Raw genomic sequence first — 20,007 nt, 5'->3', positions numbered from 1 at the left:
GGATCCCACGCTTTCCAGGGAGCAAAGAGGAGGGAAATCATATTCCCAAGAGAGAAATGAAACAGCAAAAAGCAAAAGTATGCACATACATGTTCTGAACCTGTATGAAAGAAACTGTATCTCTGTGTGGGGTTTAAAGCTTAGGAAGGCTCTGAAAGGAAACCTCCTTCCCCAGGCTGCAGAGGCAGCTCCAAAGGGGCTGGGTGTGCATCGGCAGGAGGCCAGGGAGCAGGCAGAAGTGTCCAAATGGTTAAGTGGAGACCAGCAAGACTGGGCAAAACTAGTTATTCCTCCTGGCTGGTCCCTGACTGAGCATGGCGGTGTTCTCTCCTGTTTGGGTGCTGGAGACCACAGGCTGAGCCTGTGGCACCCTGCTCCCCGCAGGGCTGTGCCACCCCGCTGCCCATCCGCTTTTCTTAACGTTCACCAAGTCCTCACCAGGGATTTTTCTGTCATTTTTACTTGTGAAAACTTCTTTCTGTGCCATGCTTATTTTTAGTCTCCCAGTGATCGGTTGCCTTTAAAATTGGTTCATTTCTTTTAATTGTCAAGGGCAGCAATTTCAGGTGAAGAGGGACAACGTGCCAAGCAAAACCTCTGTGATTCAGTGAGCTGGGAACAGTGCACAGGATGAATCAGCACTAGCCAAGGTCACTTCTTGTTTAACCAAGAAAAAAGAGCCTTTTCCCAGATTAGTACACACAGGACCTCTGGGGACTGAGCATGCCATTTGCCAGTCCAATATAACCCTAAATATTCCCTATGGTCTCCTGCAATTCACGGACCATAGGCAAATTCAGCAACTTCCATTGCTTTTTTGGCCTCTTTAGGATCTTGTCTTTTTGCTGCTTTCCACGTTGCTGAAAAGATTTGGCTGCATGGAGAAATATTAGCAAAGTGTGTGGAATTGCAATTTCTGCAGGGTAAAGGCTGCTGTAGGTATCCGAAAGCTGCTTTTAGGGGACTATTTGTTTCTGAAATGTCTCTTCTCACCACCATCATGATTTGCGTGGGTTGGAAAAAAGGGGTGCAAGAAAAAGAAGAGGTATAATACAGAGATGGTATTGAGAATTCATATTTGTTATCCAACCAAGCAATGAACACCTTGTGAATGATCGTATAACAAAAAACCATTGCTCTGCCATGGGCCCTGGGCCGTGGGAAGGGCACAGGGGGAAAGGGATTTGGAAAGCAAGAGAGAGGAAGGAGGTGAGGAGGCAGGGTGAGGCATGCACAGTGACAGGCATGCATGACAACAGCGGTGCACGCGCAGGCAAACCCTTTCCAAGCCTCCATACTTACTTCGAGGACCTGCTGCTCCACACCAAGGGGAAGGGAAGAAAACACGAGGGACCAGCAGGGAGCAGGTGGGAGCAGGAGAAAAGAAGAAATTGAGTGATTTTAGGAAAAGCTCTTCCAGACAGCTTATAAATAAGTGGTTGGGTAGTAGAGTTGGACATCTTCTACCCGTCTAATTCCTGCCTACATGGTTCCCAGTGACCCCTGTCAGGGAAGGGAAAAGGAAGGAAGGTAATATCATTCCTGCTAATGTACCAGAGCTAAAACAGGCAGGGGGTCCTTGCTTTCCCACGTGCGTGGCTCAGGGGCAGGAGAGGATTGCTGCTTTCTTTGCAAGCACGAGAAACAGAATAAAACTCTTTGCAGCCCTTCCCACCGTGCCCCAGAGTTTAGTCTGTACTGGGCAGCAGCCCTGCAAGAGCATAGCCATGGTTTAGCACCTGGAAGATCCTTCTCATCCGTTCATCCTGCAGGCACACTTGTGGCCGAGGCAGCGGTGGAAGCTGGCCCGTGCCACCCCAATGAGCCCTGGGTGGCCGCAAAAATCCTCATCGGGGGAGTCCTTTGCCCCATAGCTACCATGTTTCTCTTTGGTTGCTCCAAGCAGTAAGTTTTGTTTACCCGGTTCAGAGGGGTTCATTATACAAGTTAAAACAGCCCTGGCCACCTTTAGAAGGAGTGAGGCCGAGCAAGGGTGACTCACCTCGGCCTGGAGGCTCTCGAGCCGCACGATGTGTTGGCTGCTGGAGGAGTTCTTCTCCCGAAAGTCCTCCCGGAGGGTGTGGACCTGCAGGGAGAGCTGCCGCTCCACCTCCGACGCCTGCAAGGAGACACCAGCTGGCATTACCCCAGGGGGTTGTCCCATAGACTGAGAGCAGTTATCTCCTCCTGCCCATGGGAAGATCTGCCCCAGTATGACTTCTGCACAAGCCCTAGTTTTGGCAGAAACTCCGAAGCCTGCAGAGTCTGGATGAGGGAAAAGCTTGTCCTGGACGGACGTTGAGGAGAGCAGCTGTATAGACCATGTTGATTATCCCCTGGGGCAGCCAAAGGGACAGAGCCCATAACTTTCTTCCATTGGAAAATAGCATGTTGACTCCCATGCCCTAGAAGGAAGTTAGTTTTCCTCAAAAACAGTAGCCTGATTTGGGTTGAGGAGGAGACTAGGCCACTCGCAAAGGCAGAGGGGAGGCAATCTTCACAGACCTCAGGAAACACTGCTATTAAATTTACACTTTTTAAACCTCTGAACACCTTTGGCACAGTGCTAAAATAACAAGTGCTCTTTGCCTCTGATTTCTGGCTCCCGTCAGAGCCAGACGGAGAAGCATCCGCTCCACATGACTGTCTGTGCAGGATCGCTGGGCTTGGCCCTCTTTCCCATTTCGAAGGAGGGATGCCCCATTTATGCGAGGTGGTTTGAGGACAGGGGAAAGGCTATTCACCTGCAGGATCCAGGCTGCAGACAGCCTGATTAAGTGACAGCTTAGACATGTTAACTACTCTCCAAGACAGCTTTATGGCTGATTTTTACGTGGTGAACACAATTGTTTAGGCTTGTAAGAGAACATAAGGTTTTTATGACAAATCCCTAATGAGACAGCACAAATGGATGGTTTTCTATTTAATTAGCCTCCATCAGGTTCCATTACACTTAGGCACAGACCTCCTTCTCCTGTAGATTAGCTGGAAGTGAGTTGATCCTCCTCAAGAGGCAGCATTGATGTCCTGCTTAAGGCACAGGCACATATGTCCAACGGCAAATGCCATCAGTGGCCACAATGCCCTAGACAGGGATGAGATGGGGGGGAGGGATGGGGGCAAGAGGAGAAAACCCCCATTGGGGTCAGCAGCTGTGGGGAGGTTTGGGACTGCATCCTTAAGTCTGGCAAATGCTGGTCAGGATTTGACCCAGGGTGCTCTGGCTGACAGGGAGCCCAAGGCAGCAGCTCTGCCAAAGGGTGTAATGACTTTGGTCTAGCAGCTTGTGACCTGAGGAATGTGCACACAGACCCAGCCTGAACTGTCCACAAAGCCAACACTATCCCCTTTTAAAAATGGTCCCTTATTTTGCACAGTCTGCAGCAAATAATCCAAATCAGAAGCAAGAGGTAAAAGGCCGTTCCAGCTCCATCAAGTGGAGGAAACTGCCCCAACACTGCTCGCTTGCAGGGGAAGCAGAAGAGAAGTGCAGCCACCAAAATCAACCAGGCTCTGACCACCTGCTTCTGGAATGAGAAATGGTTTCCAACAGTAAGAAGTAATCCTATCTACCAATTGGTGTTTAGTCCCCTTCTTATCCTAGATTACATAACTGGTCTTTCCCCCTTCTTTAAAGCCTCACATCAGGCTTGTGCCTATTGCCCTCACCTCATTTATTTAATAAAGCTTGCACAGGCAGAGTACACGAAACATAATGATAGCACAGCACTATAGGAAGGAGTTGGTTATTTTTCTTCCCTTAAGCAGCTATAGATTTCAAAGCGTCCTGAGCAGCTATTAATTGGTGACGCTACAAAAGATAGATGGATTGTGCTTTTTTTTTTTTTTTTTAATTATTCACTTGCTTTTGTAAAGACTGCTGAAACATCTTCATGCTGAACTGCTCCGCAGGACCTGTCAAGGATGGAAATGCACCAGATTAAAAGCACCAAAAGGATTTTGCCTGCAAGATGCTGACCACACTCCTAAGGGGCACATGTGGTACCAGATGAGATGACACACCAGTATTTCATGGTTAACTGTACAACATAAGTTATATGCTAGAACGATGCTATGTACAGACAGCGTAAATGCACAACACAGAAGTAAGAAACAACGGACTGTTAATGACATTGTAGAAGTCCCTGGTAAGACAATATACATCTGCTGCTGCTAGTTCTGGTCCCCATGCTCAGATTGGAGCAGGTGAAGGGATGGGCTGCAAGGGCAAGCCAGATCGTGAAAAGTCTGTTACATGAGAGGAGACTAAAAAAGGACGGCTTGTTTTATGTCATGCAATGAATGCTGAGAGAGGACTCCCTATAAATACATCACAGATAAGCACACAGAAGGAAGAAGTGCTATCACAATTTTGGCAGAAAAAATGATGTGAATAAACCGGCTAAGAGTATATTAAGGTTGGGAATAGGAAGATTTCTACATTTCCAAGGAGCTGAAGCAGGATTCCTCCTCCTGCACCATTACAGTAGGAGAAATTGTGGCAAAAATTAATTTTGTGATGGAACTGGATCACTTTATCATGTAGTTTCTCTCAGAGGGCTCCCTATGACAGAAGGGAAATGAATTGACCTCAAAGGTCCTTTCTGGTACTAGACTGCTTGCAGGACTGTAAGGTTTGTATTCACCAGCTTTAAATCATCATCTGGAATTTAACTACTTGCTGCCAAGCTCACACGCTCACACATCTTATTCCCGCAGTTATAGCCCATCTGGAGGGAAGAAAGGACTCACTTATTGTCAGCACTTAGGGCCCTAAAGCAGACAGGATGTTACAGTGTCACCCCAGCATACACCATTCATATCCTATCTCCTGCAGTAGAGAAAAGTAAAAATAATACTTTCTTTAGCCTCATACAGTGCAGAATACTCTCTCTGACCAGCCATTTGACAGAAGTAAACAGAAATTACTGTATCATGTGTTTCCCTCCACAGGAGAATGAGAAAAAGTTTTCATGCCGTTCTTCTAGATAGGGAAATAGCTGATACCTTTCGTCTCACCTTTGCAAAGATTTGATTTTTCATAGACACAAGACAGTGACTTCTGAGCTAAGCATTGGTCATGGAAACCTCCTCTTCATGCTACATTTGTTTCAGAGGTTATTAATACTGCTGCCAAACTACCCTTTCTAATTGATCATAAAGTCTAGCTTTTAACATCAATTTGCATTATTTTATGGAAAGCCACCTTGACAGTGTCCAGTAGTTGTCTGGCTTTAAGGTGCATTTTCATACGGCATCTGCTTGGGTTCTCCACACTGCTGTACGTGTGTGCATGTGTAAACGTGTGTTTTAAACCATGAGCTCATTACTGATGACTTCTAACACGCTCTTTCACTTAATGTCATCAGAAGATGTAACCTTCTATCTGCATTTTCCCTTTATTGCTCAAATAAGCTATGGCTTTTGTTGAATTGAAGCAAGTTTCTTCTGCCTCTGTGTCTGGCTCTGCTCTCATTATGCAAACTGTAGTGCCTTCTCTTCCCCATCAGAGTTTTCCTAAACATTAAAAGCTAAAACCTTTTGTGGTTATGTCAATCATTTAGTGATGCACTGATTTTGCTAGAGAGAAGCAATATTCTTTGCAGAAAGGCAGACATAGATCACCCAACATCATAGCTTTGCTCTGTAGTTAAGAAAGAATTAATTTCCTGGGTATAGGCAAATTAGCCAACACAGCCACCAGGCAGAGTTTGAAACATATCCGCAAAAGCATAGACATCAATTCACAATTAGATATATTCAATCAACTGTGAGATTTGTTTTCTGGACTTCAGGCAAGGTTTAGATGAGATTTGGGTGGTGCAAGAAGAAAGGAAGAGCAGGAGGACATTTTGGCCTCTGCTCTAATTAAGGGCTTTTTTCCATTGCAAACCTGATTTTCTCTCATGATTAATTCTGAAGTGCTAAAATACACAAAACTGTGCAGATATTTGGCAGAAAAATATGGGTTATCAGTTACAATAACTCTGTGAGTTTTAATATCTGGAATATATGAGCAATAAATAAAGTAAATAACTGTAAATAAATTGGAGCATTGATGCTCCTGTAAGAGAGGATCTTTGAAGCGTTTGGGATGGACTGTGAGAAATGAATGGCCTGTAAGTTAGCATCACTCAAAGAAAGCACTCTTTTGGGGGAAGATTTGCTAAATAAAACTAACTGCATACAAAATATCCAGCTGTAAGTCATGTCAGAAAGAAAAGGAGAATGGAAAAGTTGAATAGCCTGTAGCTGGGTGAAGAAACCAATGTTTCTAAATGATATACTTCTACAAATAAGATGATTCAAATTTAACAAAGGATATTGAAGATTTTCTTGCCTAAAATAACTAAGAGAGAGAAGTCCTAATTAGTGCTAAATTTATAACACTCAGGAGAGCGTGTTACCCCTTTTATTAATTTGCTAACAGCTGAATTCAAGGGACTCCCCATTCCCACTGTGGTACCATTAACACTTAAAACCACTAATCGCTGCCTCCCCTGGCTTCAGGTCCCTGGATTTCCAGCTCTTCTCTGGGAGGAAAATGTATTTGGCTACTGAAATGCAAGCAAAGGAGGAAACAGCAAACATCTTGCTTTAGAATAATAATTGAAAAAAATACATTAACCTGGCTGCTGAGGGAAGCCCGGGAGGATTGGGAATGCTGCCCTGCCACCGCAGCCAGCACCTCGACACCCTGGGTCTTGCTGGCAGTGGTGGGAAGCCTGGTCTTCTGGGCTAACTGACCCAGGCCAAGAAAGCGGTGAGGCCACGGCTGTTTTCCAGCCCTTGGCACCCTGGTACCATAAGCAACCATCTATATTTTGCATAGGTGGAGGTTGCCCAGTTAGGGAATCTTTGAGAGCCTTTTACTGAAGCTTTTAATTCAGGTCAACTTTAAATCGTTACTTGAAGGAGTCTTCTATCCAGGAAAGTGCTTACGTAACAGCAGCACTCACCGTCCATCACCTTTCAAGGGCTTCAGTTTCCGTTTGCTGATTTATGAGCACAGAGGAGGGATTCCCCGGCGGACGGCCCCTGGGAGGCGGCACCCTCAGCTCCATGATGGCAATGCCACGTGTGGAGAAGAGCAATGGCACTGTGGAGGGTTGGCCAGATGCCCACCCAGTTGCTCTCTCCCCTGCTCCTCAACAATCAGGGGAGAAAACAAGATGAAAAAAACCTCGTATGTTGAGGTAAAGACAGGGGGATCACTTACCATTAGAGGAATTTGAAGTAAAAACAGTGACTGGGAGACGTAATGGGCAAAGCTTGGACTGGCCATTGCCAGGGACTGGATTAACAGTGGGGATTCTTTTGTTGTGGTAAAGTGGTGAAGGGACAAGGGGTGAAGCTGTACTGAGTGTGTATATTGCCCACCTTCACGGTGTTGTGACAATGCTGCTGCAACTTTGGTGTGAGGAGATTTTTTTGGTGGTTGATGTCATCAGTGAAGTTTGCGAAGGGCATGTGACAAGCACGTATTTTAATGACAGTTCTTAAATACGCGTTTCACCAAGGCAAGGGGTGGAATTTACTGGTTGTAGGTGTCCAGGCGCTGGCAGGGGCTGCAGGGACCCCTCTGAGGAGAGGCCGGGGCTGCCCGGCCAACACAGATGGCTCCGTCTTGTTCTGCAACAGGGCACGGCCGAGCCTATCAGCAAGGGCAGTGGCGCCTCTGGAAAAATGTACTTAAGAAAGGACAAACACTGTTTGCCAGGGACAAGTGAGGTAAAAAGTGTGAGAAAGAGTCCTGTGAGCACCAAGGTTGGAGGAGGAGGAGGAGGGGGACCTGGCTAAGCCTTCTCCAGAGGGCCTCTTGCCACGGCTCCCCAGGGCAGTGCAGGAGATCAGAGCTGGGGAGTGTTGTGGATCACGGCCAGGGCCAGCATTGTCCCCACCTCTGCCCAGTGATGTGGTGGGGCTGGATCCTCCTCTCCTTGCCTCATCCCTTGCTCTGATACTGCCCAGGTGTGGGGAGATAGAGCTGCACCGAGTATGTAGCATCCTGGTCCTGGTGTGAGAGCTGTCACTGCCTGGAGAAGTTGTGTGGAAAAACTAGAATTCAGGAAACCTGCAACACTTCCAAAATATTTTGGTTGTGAACATCCAACAGAGACCATTAACATTGATCCCATGGGATATTTTTAGAAAAAAAAAAAAGGATTTTTAAGACTGTAAAAGTGCTAGGATAGTGCTACGTAATTTATACCTAGTATATATTTGGTAGCTATAAGCAGACTGGCAGGTGGGTTAAACACCAGTAGCCAGAGTGAGTATATCTGCTCAGCTTTTGCAGGTGAGATCTACTTCCTAACACAGGTTTATTTCTGCTCAGGAACCATCTCTGCAACCCGCCATAGCACCCGTCAGCCCACTCCCTAGTGTTCTTCTTGGTTTTGACCCCCAGCTGACTGCTGCTTCGTTCAGGTAAGATCTGCAGCATCCAGCCTGCAGCGTCCTCACCAGGGCCTGGCACTGAAGTCACACACCTATTTGAAATTGTGAGCTGGATGTGGCACACTGTTCTCTCTGTCTCTGTTGCAATTCAGACAACTTACTCTGTATCTGACATTTGGTGCCTTTGTACCACACACCTTCAGGCTCAGCTACCTGCAATGGTCTTTACACCCCTGCAGGTCTCCTCCTGCTTATTCCTTCTCTCTTCTTATTCAGAGGATGCAATAAATCTATATCTGCTTAGACAGAAGGGTTTGATTTTGTGGCACACTGCCTGACCTCCTTTGTTATAGCTGTACAGGCTGATGAGTCTTCCTTTCAGTCGGAAACAGGCTGACATTGTAGAGCACAAGCCAGCTAGATGGTTGGGGGATCCTATACTGACAACAGAGCAGGGGGACAAAAGAGGAAACAAATGAGCATTTTTTTAATCACAAAATGGACCTGTCAAGAATGAAGGGAATCAAAGATCTAAAGGATGAGGATCCTTAATTGCCAAAGCAAGGAGTCTGAGTAACAGAGGAGAGGCGCTGGAATTACTCTTTTGTAAGCATCAGGCTCGGGACACATTATTGATGGGAAAAGCCTCATGGCTGTAGCATTAAACCTAGTCTGACAGGATTCTGTGAGACAAATGACAGCAGTGGTACCTTATGCTAAGGTCTGCACTGCTTCCACAGCCATGACATTTTGGAACTACGATACTTCATTGCTTGTGTGAAAGTGAGAATTCTTTGCAGCAGATCTGTTCCCCTTTCCCTTCGGTAGGCCAAGTAGGAAATGCTTAGCGTGTCCTTTGACCTCACTCCTATTTACCTGAGTTTTAAAACAAACCAAACCAAGAATGTGAGTAGTCTCCTCTCAGCACACCCCAGTCATGCAGTGGGCTCTTGTGGGTGGCAAGGAGTTAATGCCGCATCAGCCCAGATGCCTCACACCTGAGAGGCAGAGTCGGGAGAGCTGGCTATAAGAGAGAGCAGGGAGCAGCTGGGGCTTTTTTGTGTGGGGCTGGGCTTGCACCTACCTATTGAGGTGAAGTGTTGGAGTGGAGATGTTTAGTTCCTTGGTGGAAACCTCCACAAAACCTGAACCTGCTCAGCCTGAAGCCGGGCTGCCTGTTTTGGGGGGTGAAGTGCTTGCATTTGGTTGCTTTCCATGTTTCTCATGGCTGGAGGTGCTGCTGGAGACACCTCCTTAAATACTCAAGGCACATTAAGGTACTGCTGCTTTTTTTTTTCCAAGTGTCTTTGAAAAATCCTTGTAATGGGGATAGTGAACTTTTGCCGCATCACTAAGCAAAGCATGAAAGAGTAGATGGTCAGGGTTTTCCTGGCAATGTAATTGTTCTTTTTTTCCCTTCCTATAAGGCTAGCTGATACATGAGAATCACTTTGCAAAGCAAACATCTGAATGCTTTGGCAAAGAGCTTCGGGGAACGAATGCAAAATGGTGGTCTTGCTCTTGTTTTTCAGTAAATGCTCAGATAAACGTTTGGCTGAGGCCAAAAACCATTAGCTTAGGCTAAATCATCTTACAGGATTAGGAACTGCTGTTTAGAGCAGAAGCGAAGACAGTTGTGTGCCATATGGGGGCAACTCTAGCTGGGTGTAATGTTGCTAGGTTCATTGTTTGAATGAAAGAAATAGCTTCACAAGTGGATGTGGGTTGTGCACATGTTTTAGGAGGTGCTTAAACATGAGCCTTCTTTTTTTTTTTTTTTGTGGTTTATTCTGGACCTAAGCATTTGGCTCTTGAGGAGAGGAAAATAATGTGTGGAAAAATGAGTCAGCCTGCTTCCTGTGGGAGGGACTGCCGGAGGCCCCGCTGCTTTGAATGCTGCAATAAATTAGCACTGGAGATAACTCAGAGGACAAAGCGTGCCTGGAGGACACGCAATGCGAAGTAGTGCACGAAGTGGCTCTTGCTCTCTGTATGCAAATTCTGCTTGCAGAAGAAGTGTGGGAGATGAGACAGCTTTGCACAGTGGCTCCCAGGGCTGGTGTCTGCTGTAGGGCTCTGAGTGGAGAGCTGAGCGTGGGGCTCGTTGGCAGCAACTTGGCTCCTGGTTGTTGAGGAGGAATAAGGTAATAAAGTGTAACACTAGCAGGCTCTCCTAGTTCTGTGTATGTGCTGCCCATGACCTTGAATGAATCATTTGTTCCTCTGCACTTTAGGTACCTATTTGTAAATAGAATCAGAAAGGCTTATAGCTTAAATAATTAAGTCTGGTGATGCTAAAGTGGAGCTGAAAAGAACCACCACATTAATTTCAGTGGAGCACAGCTTGGGTCTATCGTGATGCAAGGGGGTCTGGGACCTTTGGGTTAAAAAGTCTGTTGTCCCCCCACATCTGTGTGTGAGACTGCAGTTTCTGAAGTTTTGCCTTGGCCCAGCAGAAGGAACTGGTACTGTTTGAAAGCTGCATGGTCCATGTTTTGCATCAGTAACTTCAGTGGTCTGTTCTCCTAGATAACTTCTAATGCATTTCTAATGCTTAATTTCCATTAATAAGTTACTTTTCCCTGACAAAAGGCATACCGTATCTTGATAGAGCATTTTGGCCAAGTTACCTTTGATGTGGGTTTTTAATCCAGATTTTTTTGAGCTCAGTCTGACTTTTCTACTTGAGAGAAAGAATGAGAAATATTTCCAGTAAATTTCTAGTGAGCTGTAAGTGTGGGTCAGATGATAGCTTAATGAAACACAAAATGCCTGTCTAGTTAGGAAAAAGCTGAACTGGAAACATGATGATTTAACCTCGTTATTAAAACCTTTCGAAAAAAGAAGCAGAAGCTTAGGATAGTGAAGGCAAAGAGAAATGTAACACACCATCCTGCTCGGAGAGTCTTTGCTGTCTTCCCCTGCTAGCCAGAAGTCAGGACAGCCAATCTCCATTCTTGAATTTATTTTTATTTTTTTAATGAAATTGTATTAGTCTAAGACTTTAAACCTGGAGGTGTTCAAACTCAAATGTCTGTGCCTGGAAGCAAGAGACAATAATTAAGCTGCTTGCAGTCTCTCACTCTGGCTTTAAGCACTCTACCTCCTTTATTTCAAAGAAAATTAGCTGAGTTGTATTGGGGATACCTAATATGTGATGCTCTTGAACTCTTCATCTCTATGCCCTGTTAAGCTCAGAATATACTATTTTAGGATTTAGTAGTAATATACAAGCTGAAAGCTTTCCAGTGTATGTAGACCTGATGCTCAAACTTGTGCTTAACAAACATGTCTGAGTGCATGAAAATACTGGTGTCTGTTCCCATACATATGAAATGAATGGATGCCAAAAATGATGGGCAAAATTCAAGGAGTTGGCTTAAAATACATTAGTCTCTTTCAGGAAGCCTTCAGACAGGAAGAGAGAAAATGTTTTCTAAAACATAGATGTATATTTAAACTTGATGGCAGATTGACCTGGGAGATGTTTTATTATCTTTTAAATCCCTGCCAGGTCTGACTTACAATAACTTCTGTCAGGCTGTTTCTTAAAAACACTGCTGATGTGTTTGCTCATTTCTTTCACAATTTGATGAATTTATTTCAAAACCCAGAGGAGGAAGAGCTAAGAAGTTGGTTTTTTTTTCTTTTGAGTTTGTCTTGACTAAAGCAAGATAGATGTTCTGTGCGGAAGGATTATTTTTCATAGCTGATGCAGTAAAACTTGTGGCTGCTTTCTGTAAAAGAATAAGGAAACCCAAACCCTACAGTGAACATTGGCCAGGATGGGAGCTACAGCTGCAAACTATTCCATTAAAGCTTTCTCTTTGCTAAACGTTTTTACCAGTAACAGGTGCAGTAGGGTCATAAAAGATGAGTGCCATAAAAATGAGCAAGACTGTCGCAAAGTTTTGGAAAAAAAAAAAAAAGAAAACCCACATGGCAGCATGTCACAATTGCAAAGCTTAAATAAAAAAGTCCAAATCTACTTTCTTGAAGGATTGTTCTGGAGCTGTTGGGTAACATTTTACTTAAAAATATTTCTTGGTCAGCTAGTATTTGATCTGTCATTTTAAACACAACAGAACTCTGCTGGATACCTGCAGGCAAGAAGCTTCTAGAGATACAGTTTAACTTAGCAATACTTCTTCCTGTAATTCAGCAGCCTCCAGCTATTCCTGAATTGTTCTCCCTTGTTGGCAGCAAGAAAAAGATCTGTTTAGAGCAAAAGGTCTTTGGCGCAGGCTTCAAGCACAAGGCAGACCTTGCTCTGATTGCTGACAAAAGATAATTACAATGTGTTACTAATAACATCTGAGCACTCTGATCTGCTGAAGTTGAGTACAGATCTATACTTTCTACTTTACCATATGTAGTAAGTACGTGAACACTTGTCTCCTCTCAGCCCAGCTTTGCTCTGCTTCCACTAAGGTTCAGCTTATGACTCAGTGCAGCAGATGAACACAGAAGTACTTGTCTACCTTTTCGTGCAGTGCCACAGATCTAAGCACTAAGGGGATTAGGTCATTAAGTTGTAGATCCTTGGGGCAGGGGCTTGGTCTTGAGCAGTCTGCACCTCGGTAGCAGTATGTAACAGTAATCTCTAGCATGAGCCAGAGCTGCCAAAGTAAGCCACAGCAGATGTATTCAAAGTTGAGGGTAATTTTTCCAAACAACACTTGTAACCTAGCTTTTGGGAAGCTGCTGAGCACTTCTGTAAGGCCCCAGATCTTCATGTGTCAGCCTGGCAGGTGAGGTGCTCCCCTGAAGAGACTGCATGGGTGTCGCTGTGGCCAGAGGCTCAGGATGACGGGATGGTCCAGAAACAAGAATGTGGAGCTCTCCTTGGAGACTTGTCCTCCTGCGATCTAGCTTTTAAAGTTCTTGCATGAATTTATTTAAATAACAGCTTTTGGCAAACGCACTGGCATTTTGGTACTTGAAGTCCTGCAAAAAGCTGTGCTTGGAAATGAAAAATAAAGCAAGTAAATGCGAAAAGCAAACTTAGCTGAAAAACAAGGTGGGTGCAGCACATACTGTAGGATGATGTATAAAATATACTATGCGCTGCCAAATCATACACATGCAGGGGAATCATTATCAGTGGCTGGAAAGAGCCTCTCTTTATATGAGTGTCAGGCTTCGTATCTGTGAATATCACTTAAGGTAAAGCATGGATGGCCCTGTATGGGGGAAGCCAGCTCAGTCACAAATCCTTCATGTTATTAGTTATTTCTCTGATGGAGGAGAGGTGCAGTGCTGTCAGAAGAAAAACCTGCTGTAGCAACATCCCAACAGCTCTGTTAGAGTAACTGTGTGTGCACTAGAGTCCACTGAAAGCGTTGCAGACAGACTGTGCTTGGCTGTAGGCAGCAAATTTGGCACACACATGTGATACTTAGACTTGCACCTATAGCCAAGGTTTTGCAAATGTAGGTCAGGCATCATTGAATCGAAAGCCCTTTCCCCTTGCAGTCTGAGATGCTGCTTAGAAGGATAAGAATCACCCAAGCTGTGGTTTTTTGGCACTGAGGCTGTTGCTTTCTGACAACTGACCCCATGCAGACACAGCAAGCTTGCGGTGAGCCTGGGCTGGGGCTTGCAGCAGGGAGCAGGTACCAGGCAGACGTGGGGACTGTGGGTGATGTGCAGCCCAGGTTTCTGTGCAACTGAGCTGTGAGGCTGCCTGCAAACCAACCCTGGGGTGTGGAGACCTGTAAGCACCACATGAGATCTTAGATTGGGAAACATTGCACTGGCAGATGCTGTGAGAATTGGCAGCCTGTTCTGTGTGTCTGATGCTGAGAAAAGATGTTTTTTCCCTGGTGTCTGGAGATTTGATGGCCGAGGCTTTGTCTCGAAAGAAGTAGCATCCTTGATAAAGCTATCACAACCAGAGGAAGGGGAGCATGCTTCCTTCCTTCACCCAAATCCCCTGTTTCACCCTCAGTGATTTGTCTTGGAAGGGTAGAGTGTATAAAGACCTATCGGTGCCCTTTGGGAGAAAGGGGAGAGTGTGGGGAAAATACTGTTGGTTTTGGCTCTGGTGTTTTTAAGCAAATGTCAGGACTGATGAGTGTCACGTACCCTTTGTATGCGCTTTCTGGCCCTAACTAGGTAACAGGAGACCAGCTAAAGTACACCAAGTAAAACAACAAAAATGGTGTGGCTGTTCTTTAGCTTCAAAGTCTGTCTCTGTCAAGTTACTGGGTTGATGGATCGTGCTTCATTTTGAAAGCCCTGTTTGAGTGCACTCATACTTTAACTGTGCCAACTTTCATTGTTTTCCAGTTATGTTCTTTTATCACTTTGTCTTCATCAGAGAGGACTTCCTCACATGAGTGTGTGTGGATTATCCTGCACTTGAGCACGGGCTGATCTACTGCTCCAATTCTTACGCTACTACAGTAGGATTTTAAACGGGGATCTTCCCTAGCATTGCTGCCTCTAAATGATTAACTTTCTCTTCCTCTTGCTGCCTGAAAGCAAGAATGATGTGATCAGTGACGGAGGAGATCATGGTATTCAGCTCCCAGCAGTTTTTATTCCTCCTGCTGCTGTAGCTGAATTTTTCTACGTGCAGAAGCCTGTGGTAGCAATACTAAATCCACTGAGTGCTTGCTGTGTGCAGGAGTGTCTAAAATGGTGTCACTTAAAATTTCTGCTAGTACATAAGCATGTGAGTTAGGAAGACTGTTATCCTATCTGTGCTTAAATTACCACCTGCCTTAAGCCACTGACCCCTTTTCCCCCTCCTGTCTCACACGTGATGAGGTGTGCGCTGGAGTTGGCAGATGGCTGGAGAGCAAACACGTCCGCAGAAGCATGCAAAGAAATCATGCTGCATCACTGCTAACCAGCTTGTGCCACGACTTGGATTTTCTTTTGCCTGTCACTACCCTGCCTACACTGGCTTCCCCATCACCCCTTGGCTTGGCTGTTTTGTGACCAACCTCCTGCAACAATCTTGGAGACCTGTTTTTTGTCGTCCTCTCTCTCGGCTCTCTCTAGTTGATTAGCCTAAATAGGTATCAGCCATGGCACATTGTTGAAGTCATATATAGACAATGCTGTGCCAGAGATTTGTTACCTTAATTACAGAAATACTTTTATTTCTGCTGTAGTGCGTCTGGTTTTGGTTTTGCTCACGAGGCTGGTGCTTCTTTCAGCCTCCTTTCCTTGGCTTTTTTTTTTTGTCCTCCTGAATTAGAGCAGATCTCACCAAGCTGGGACGTTATAAAGACTCAAATGGACCAAAGAAGGAACAAGTAGTTTAAATGTCAGTTCTGCACCACAGGCTGTTTGTTATCACTTAGACACTCCAACCCTTGACACTTGTATATGTATAATGCAGTGCTGCTTGGCTCCCTGGCAGTGGCATATCTGCATTTCCTATGTGGGGGCAGGTCTCACCCCTGTGATGTTAGTACCACATGTGGCAAAAGCCTGCCCTAGGTGCCCAGGCAGGCTAAATAGAGTACCAAGAGACAAACAGCTTCTTCCTCACCAGGCTCAAACATGGCATGAAGCATAGAAATGCTCCACTTGCAGAAAGCTTGTGTTGGGGCTGTACCTCCTAGATTTGATGCTTTGGTCATGTCTGAGGAGTGGGGCATGAGGGTGCAGCCCACAGCTGCTTGCTCAGAGGCAGAAAGCTTAGTGCAACTGGTGTATGCACACGGATTTCAAGTGTGGACCTGAATCCAGCCTAGTTTTCAGAAATTAACAGGTTAAAGTGTAGCATAAGTTTGTTAAGCTCTTCTGGGGATTTGGAATTTCCCAGTGTGATCCCCACTGGCACCAAGGGACAAAGGAGATAAAGATATTAGAGCCCAAGTTTTCAGCAGCAGCCTTCTCTTAAGTACTGAGTCAAAATACAGCTTTACTTGTCAAGCTGTGAAATGCCAAGTTTATCCACATGTCTCAAACTTACTTGTTTGAAGGGCAAGACAAATACTACCACTTATAAAGTTCCATATTAGTTTTCATCCTCACTCAGGTTTACTGAAAGGTTCTTGGATTTAATATTGTTTATGGCAACACTTTAACATTACCAGGGAAGAGTGTTCGGCCAGGTCTCTTCATAAAGCAGGAACTTACACGAGGGTTATAAGGCTCATTGGGGCTAATCCCTGCTAGCATTATACATCATCTGACAGTTGCCAAGGAGACAAGGATAATCTCAGTGAGACAAGATATGTGAGCAGGGTATTTATGGACATTTGCTTAACGATGCTGGTGGAATGCACCAAAAAGTGATTGTTTGAGTGCCTTTGAAGTACTGCCTCATCTGTGGTGACTACGGGAGACTGTTGGTACACAAGCAAAAAATTCCCCCGTGGTATTAAAGCAGCAGCAACTTGGCCTCGATGTTTCCAGTTTATCCTGCAGTGGCCTCACCCGCTGTTGCGCAAAGGGGCAGACGAGGCTTTTGCGGTGTTGCGAGATGGCTGCCCATCTGTCTGTGCTCTGCAGCGTCAGCAGGCTGTAAACATCAACAAGCCGTTTCAGTCTGGTGCTGACACAGGCTCAATGAAAACGTCCACCTCACGTGCTTGAAATACTAGCAGGTGCCTCATGCAAATGTCTTGTACACCAAGCGATGTGAGGGGAAGGAAGAGTGGAGGGGGTGTATATGTGTGTATATATAGGCTTAGATGTGTGCGTGCTTTGGCAATGGCTTTCCAGAATAACCAGCTGTTTCCTCCTTCCCTGTCCCCAGGGTGAGCCAAGTTGCACCATGGCCAGCTGGCCCTGGGTACTTATGTCACATTCCCTGAGCTGTGGGAAGGGTTAACATCACAGGCTACTTGGTATGTGGGTCTCAATAGGTATTTTGGTCAGATTAGGCCATTTTCCCTGACCTGGGGTGGCTTATAGCTCTGCTTAGGGAGATTAAAAGAAGCAGGAGAGCTAATATCTTCATTTGAACAAGTTCATGCTTGGAAAGGCTTCTGCATCATCTGTTTCGCATAGCAAAATATTTTCTTGGCAGTGTGCTCCCTGGCCATGAGAAAGGGCAGAGATTGATGGAGGAGGCCGGTGTCTGGGACGAGGAGCACTAAAGCTGTGTGGTCTGGAACTGTCCCACACTGGGCAAATCTTCCCTTCCTGTGTTAAGGTGAGGCAGTGACCTATAACAAAGGGAGAAAGACTGCCTGTCTCCTTCCCTCTCCCCCAACTTGACCTTCTTACTCTGTGGTACTGTTTCTTGATGGAGGATTATGAAGGATGGGAAGACAGAAGGAATTTCCCAAGTGCTCAAATCCTGATGCAAATTACTGCTTTGAAAGGAAGGAGCCGCTGAGAGCCAGCCTGCAGCTGATAGGCTGTGTCTCCTGGTGCTTGAGTTAATCTTGGTAAGCAGCTCTGAGCTGCTGTGTTGGATAATGCTTGGAATGGAGGAGGCCTCTTTAAGTGAAGTAAATCAACCTGTTAATCCTCTGTAGGTGTGTTTTCAGGAGTTCTTTTAGATTGTACAAATTGGTGGCTACAATCTCAGTAGAGGTTTCTGCAGTGGCACCTGCCTCCCCTTCAAAGAGTTCAAAGAAAAATGGTACTTGGCCTGTCTATTCCAGCCAGCCATGAAAATTGCTTGTGAGCAATGTCTCTGCTTGCCTCCAGTCCTGCTGTTAAATGGCACCATTCTCTATTTGCTTGGTTTGGGGCCTGTGTTCAGCATGGGCTCCATGTGAAGGGAGGGTGCTGCCTGGGAGATCTTGAAGTGCCTGTGCTTACTTTGCTTTCAAAGCACCAGGGATATTGCATCTAACAGGAGAAAAAAAGCCCAGTTTCCCAAGTGTGTATTATCCTTTTCCACCCCTTCCTCGGGGCTGAATTCATTCCTCCATACCATGAAAACAAGCCAGATAAGCCTGAGCAGGTTGAATAGTGGCTTTTTTGGGCTGTCTTGCCTTGACTGAGATGAGTACAGGGTAGCTCACAGTTCTGGGGGTAGTGGTTTCTTGCAGCAGAGGTTGATAAAGCAGCCCAAGACTGGGAGACCCTTCCTTGTCTACAGCTCTGCAAAGTGAGGGCCTGTGCCCATGGCACCAGTGCTTCAGGCACAGAAAGGCCCCAGGAAGAGGTAGTATTAATAAAATCCTCAATTTCATAAGCATTTGCCTTGAGCTCCTAAAGCTTTGAATATTTATTAGCTGGTCTTTACTAAGATGTCTGCTCCCTTGTACTAAGGTGGAGAGGAAAGTAGAGTAAGAAGCACAACATTTAGGAAGAATTTGTGCACAAAGTGAAATACAACATCCAGTAAAGCCTAGGGAAACAAATATCTCTGGATTAGAGGCAAAAATGGCAGAAATAATTTGAGTTAGCGAATCCCTGTGCAACTTCGTAGCTGATCAATAGATGTTATTTGGACAAATATCACACTGCTAAATTCTACAAACAATCTCTTTTGAGCAAACACAGTCATTACAGGCTTTCTCATTTGGCTTCATCTAAACATAAACCTGCTGGAAAGTGTGACTGCCCCGGTATCTGAGTCTGTTTGAAAGCTCATGTTCCAGCAAAGGTTGGAACCTACCTCTGAATAGTCCTGCTTACAATTGTTTTCGCCCCTCAGTTACTTTATGCCCATGTAGAGTGAAAACGCAAGTCTCTTCCAAAGCCTTAGAGATCATTCATTTCTTGTGAGTATTCCTTCAGGCTTCTCTACCTCTTTCCTTCAATTTTCATAAATAGCATAAAGACTTGACCTGATGTTACTGAAAGTCTTGCCTGTATAAAAGATAGAGAAACCTCAGAAGGTCTCTTTTGGACTTGACTTTGCCCAGTTCTTTTCATGCCAAACCAAAAATTGGCCAGCCCTGCTTGACTGGTGACTACTTGGCTACTTACCAAAAGCTTCCTTTGGAGACCTTGTAGCATCTCTACGCCATCTGTTCTTCTCAGCTAACCTTACAGCTAGGATGTTTTTCTATATGTCCAGTCTAATTCTTAGACACATTCTCCTTCATGTAAGGGATACAGACAATAAAGCTTAAACTCTATAAAAAAAGTAATGTCTGCACTAATAGCTTTTTCCTGGGGTGGTACACTTTCAGTATGGGACTCACTAAATTCCTAATCCCCACTTTATAAAACAAACACACACACCCCCCATTCATCCCCATTCTTTAAGATCGGGAGAAAAGCCCAAACTCTCTGCAGTCTGCTGAAATGTGGAGGAGATTTTTCCTTTAATAGGGTCTTGTTTGTTGGCTTACACTGACAATTATTGCCTAGTGTCTCTGCCTCGGTTTTCTGGTGTTGCAATAAAATCTATGCAAAACACTTGCTAACCAAGTAAAGAAACAAAGGAGGACTCTTAAAGTACTCCTCCAAAAGGTCCCCTTCTGATAAAACTTGTGGGTGTTGACTTGGTCAGAAACACTTCACCAGCAAAAGTGGGACTATGGTACAGACCCTTCCCTCTAGCAAGTCTTAAGGCTTGTACCTGCCTCGTGGCCCTGGTGCGAGCAACAACTTTGTCTGTACTCAGGCTGCAGAAGACTTCAGTTTTCCTTGATCTGAGCTTGTAGGCAAGCAAATACAATGGTGCTTTGTTCAATGAATAAACATGAACAACCTAGGCTAAATGGTTGCCAA

The 20,007-nt window shown here is 45.2% G+C and overlaps 1 protein-coding gene across 1 annotated transcript in view; it reads right to left on the bottom strand.

Moving 5' to 3' along the window:
* The window catches only part of BICDL1 (BICD family like cargo adaptor 1), a 47,908-nt gene that overhangs the window by 13,734 nt on the left and 14,167 nt on the right, over positions 1 to 20,007 (bottom strand). Inside the window, exon 3 of the mRNA XM_086474345.1 lies at positions 2,003 to 2,119. Coding sequence (XP_086330471.1) covers positions 2,003 to 2,119 — 117 coding nt within the window. The remainder of the gene's footprint in view (positions 1 to 2,002; positions 2,120 to 20,007) is intronic.

The sequence above is a fragment of the Leptosomus discolor genome, chromosome 16 (assembly GCF_034619465.1).
Source record: "Leptosomus discolor isolate bLepDis1 chromosome 16, bLepDis1.hap2, whole genome shotgun sequence".
Classification (NCBI taxonomy): domain Eukaryota; kingdom Metazoa; phylum Chordata; class Aves; order Leptosomiformes; family Leptosomidae; genus Leptosomus; species Leptosomus discolor.
This window is presented reverse-complemented; position numbering and strand designations above follow the sequence as displayed.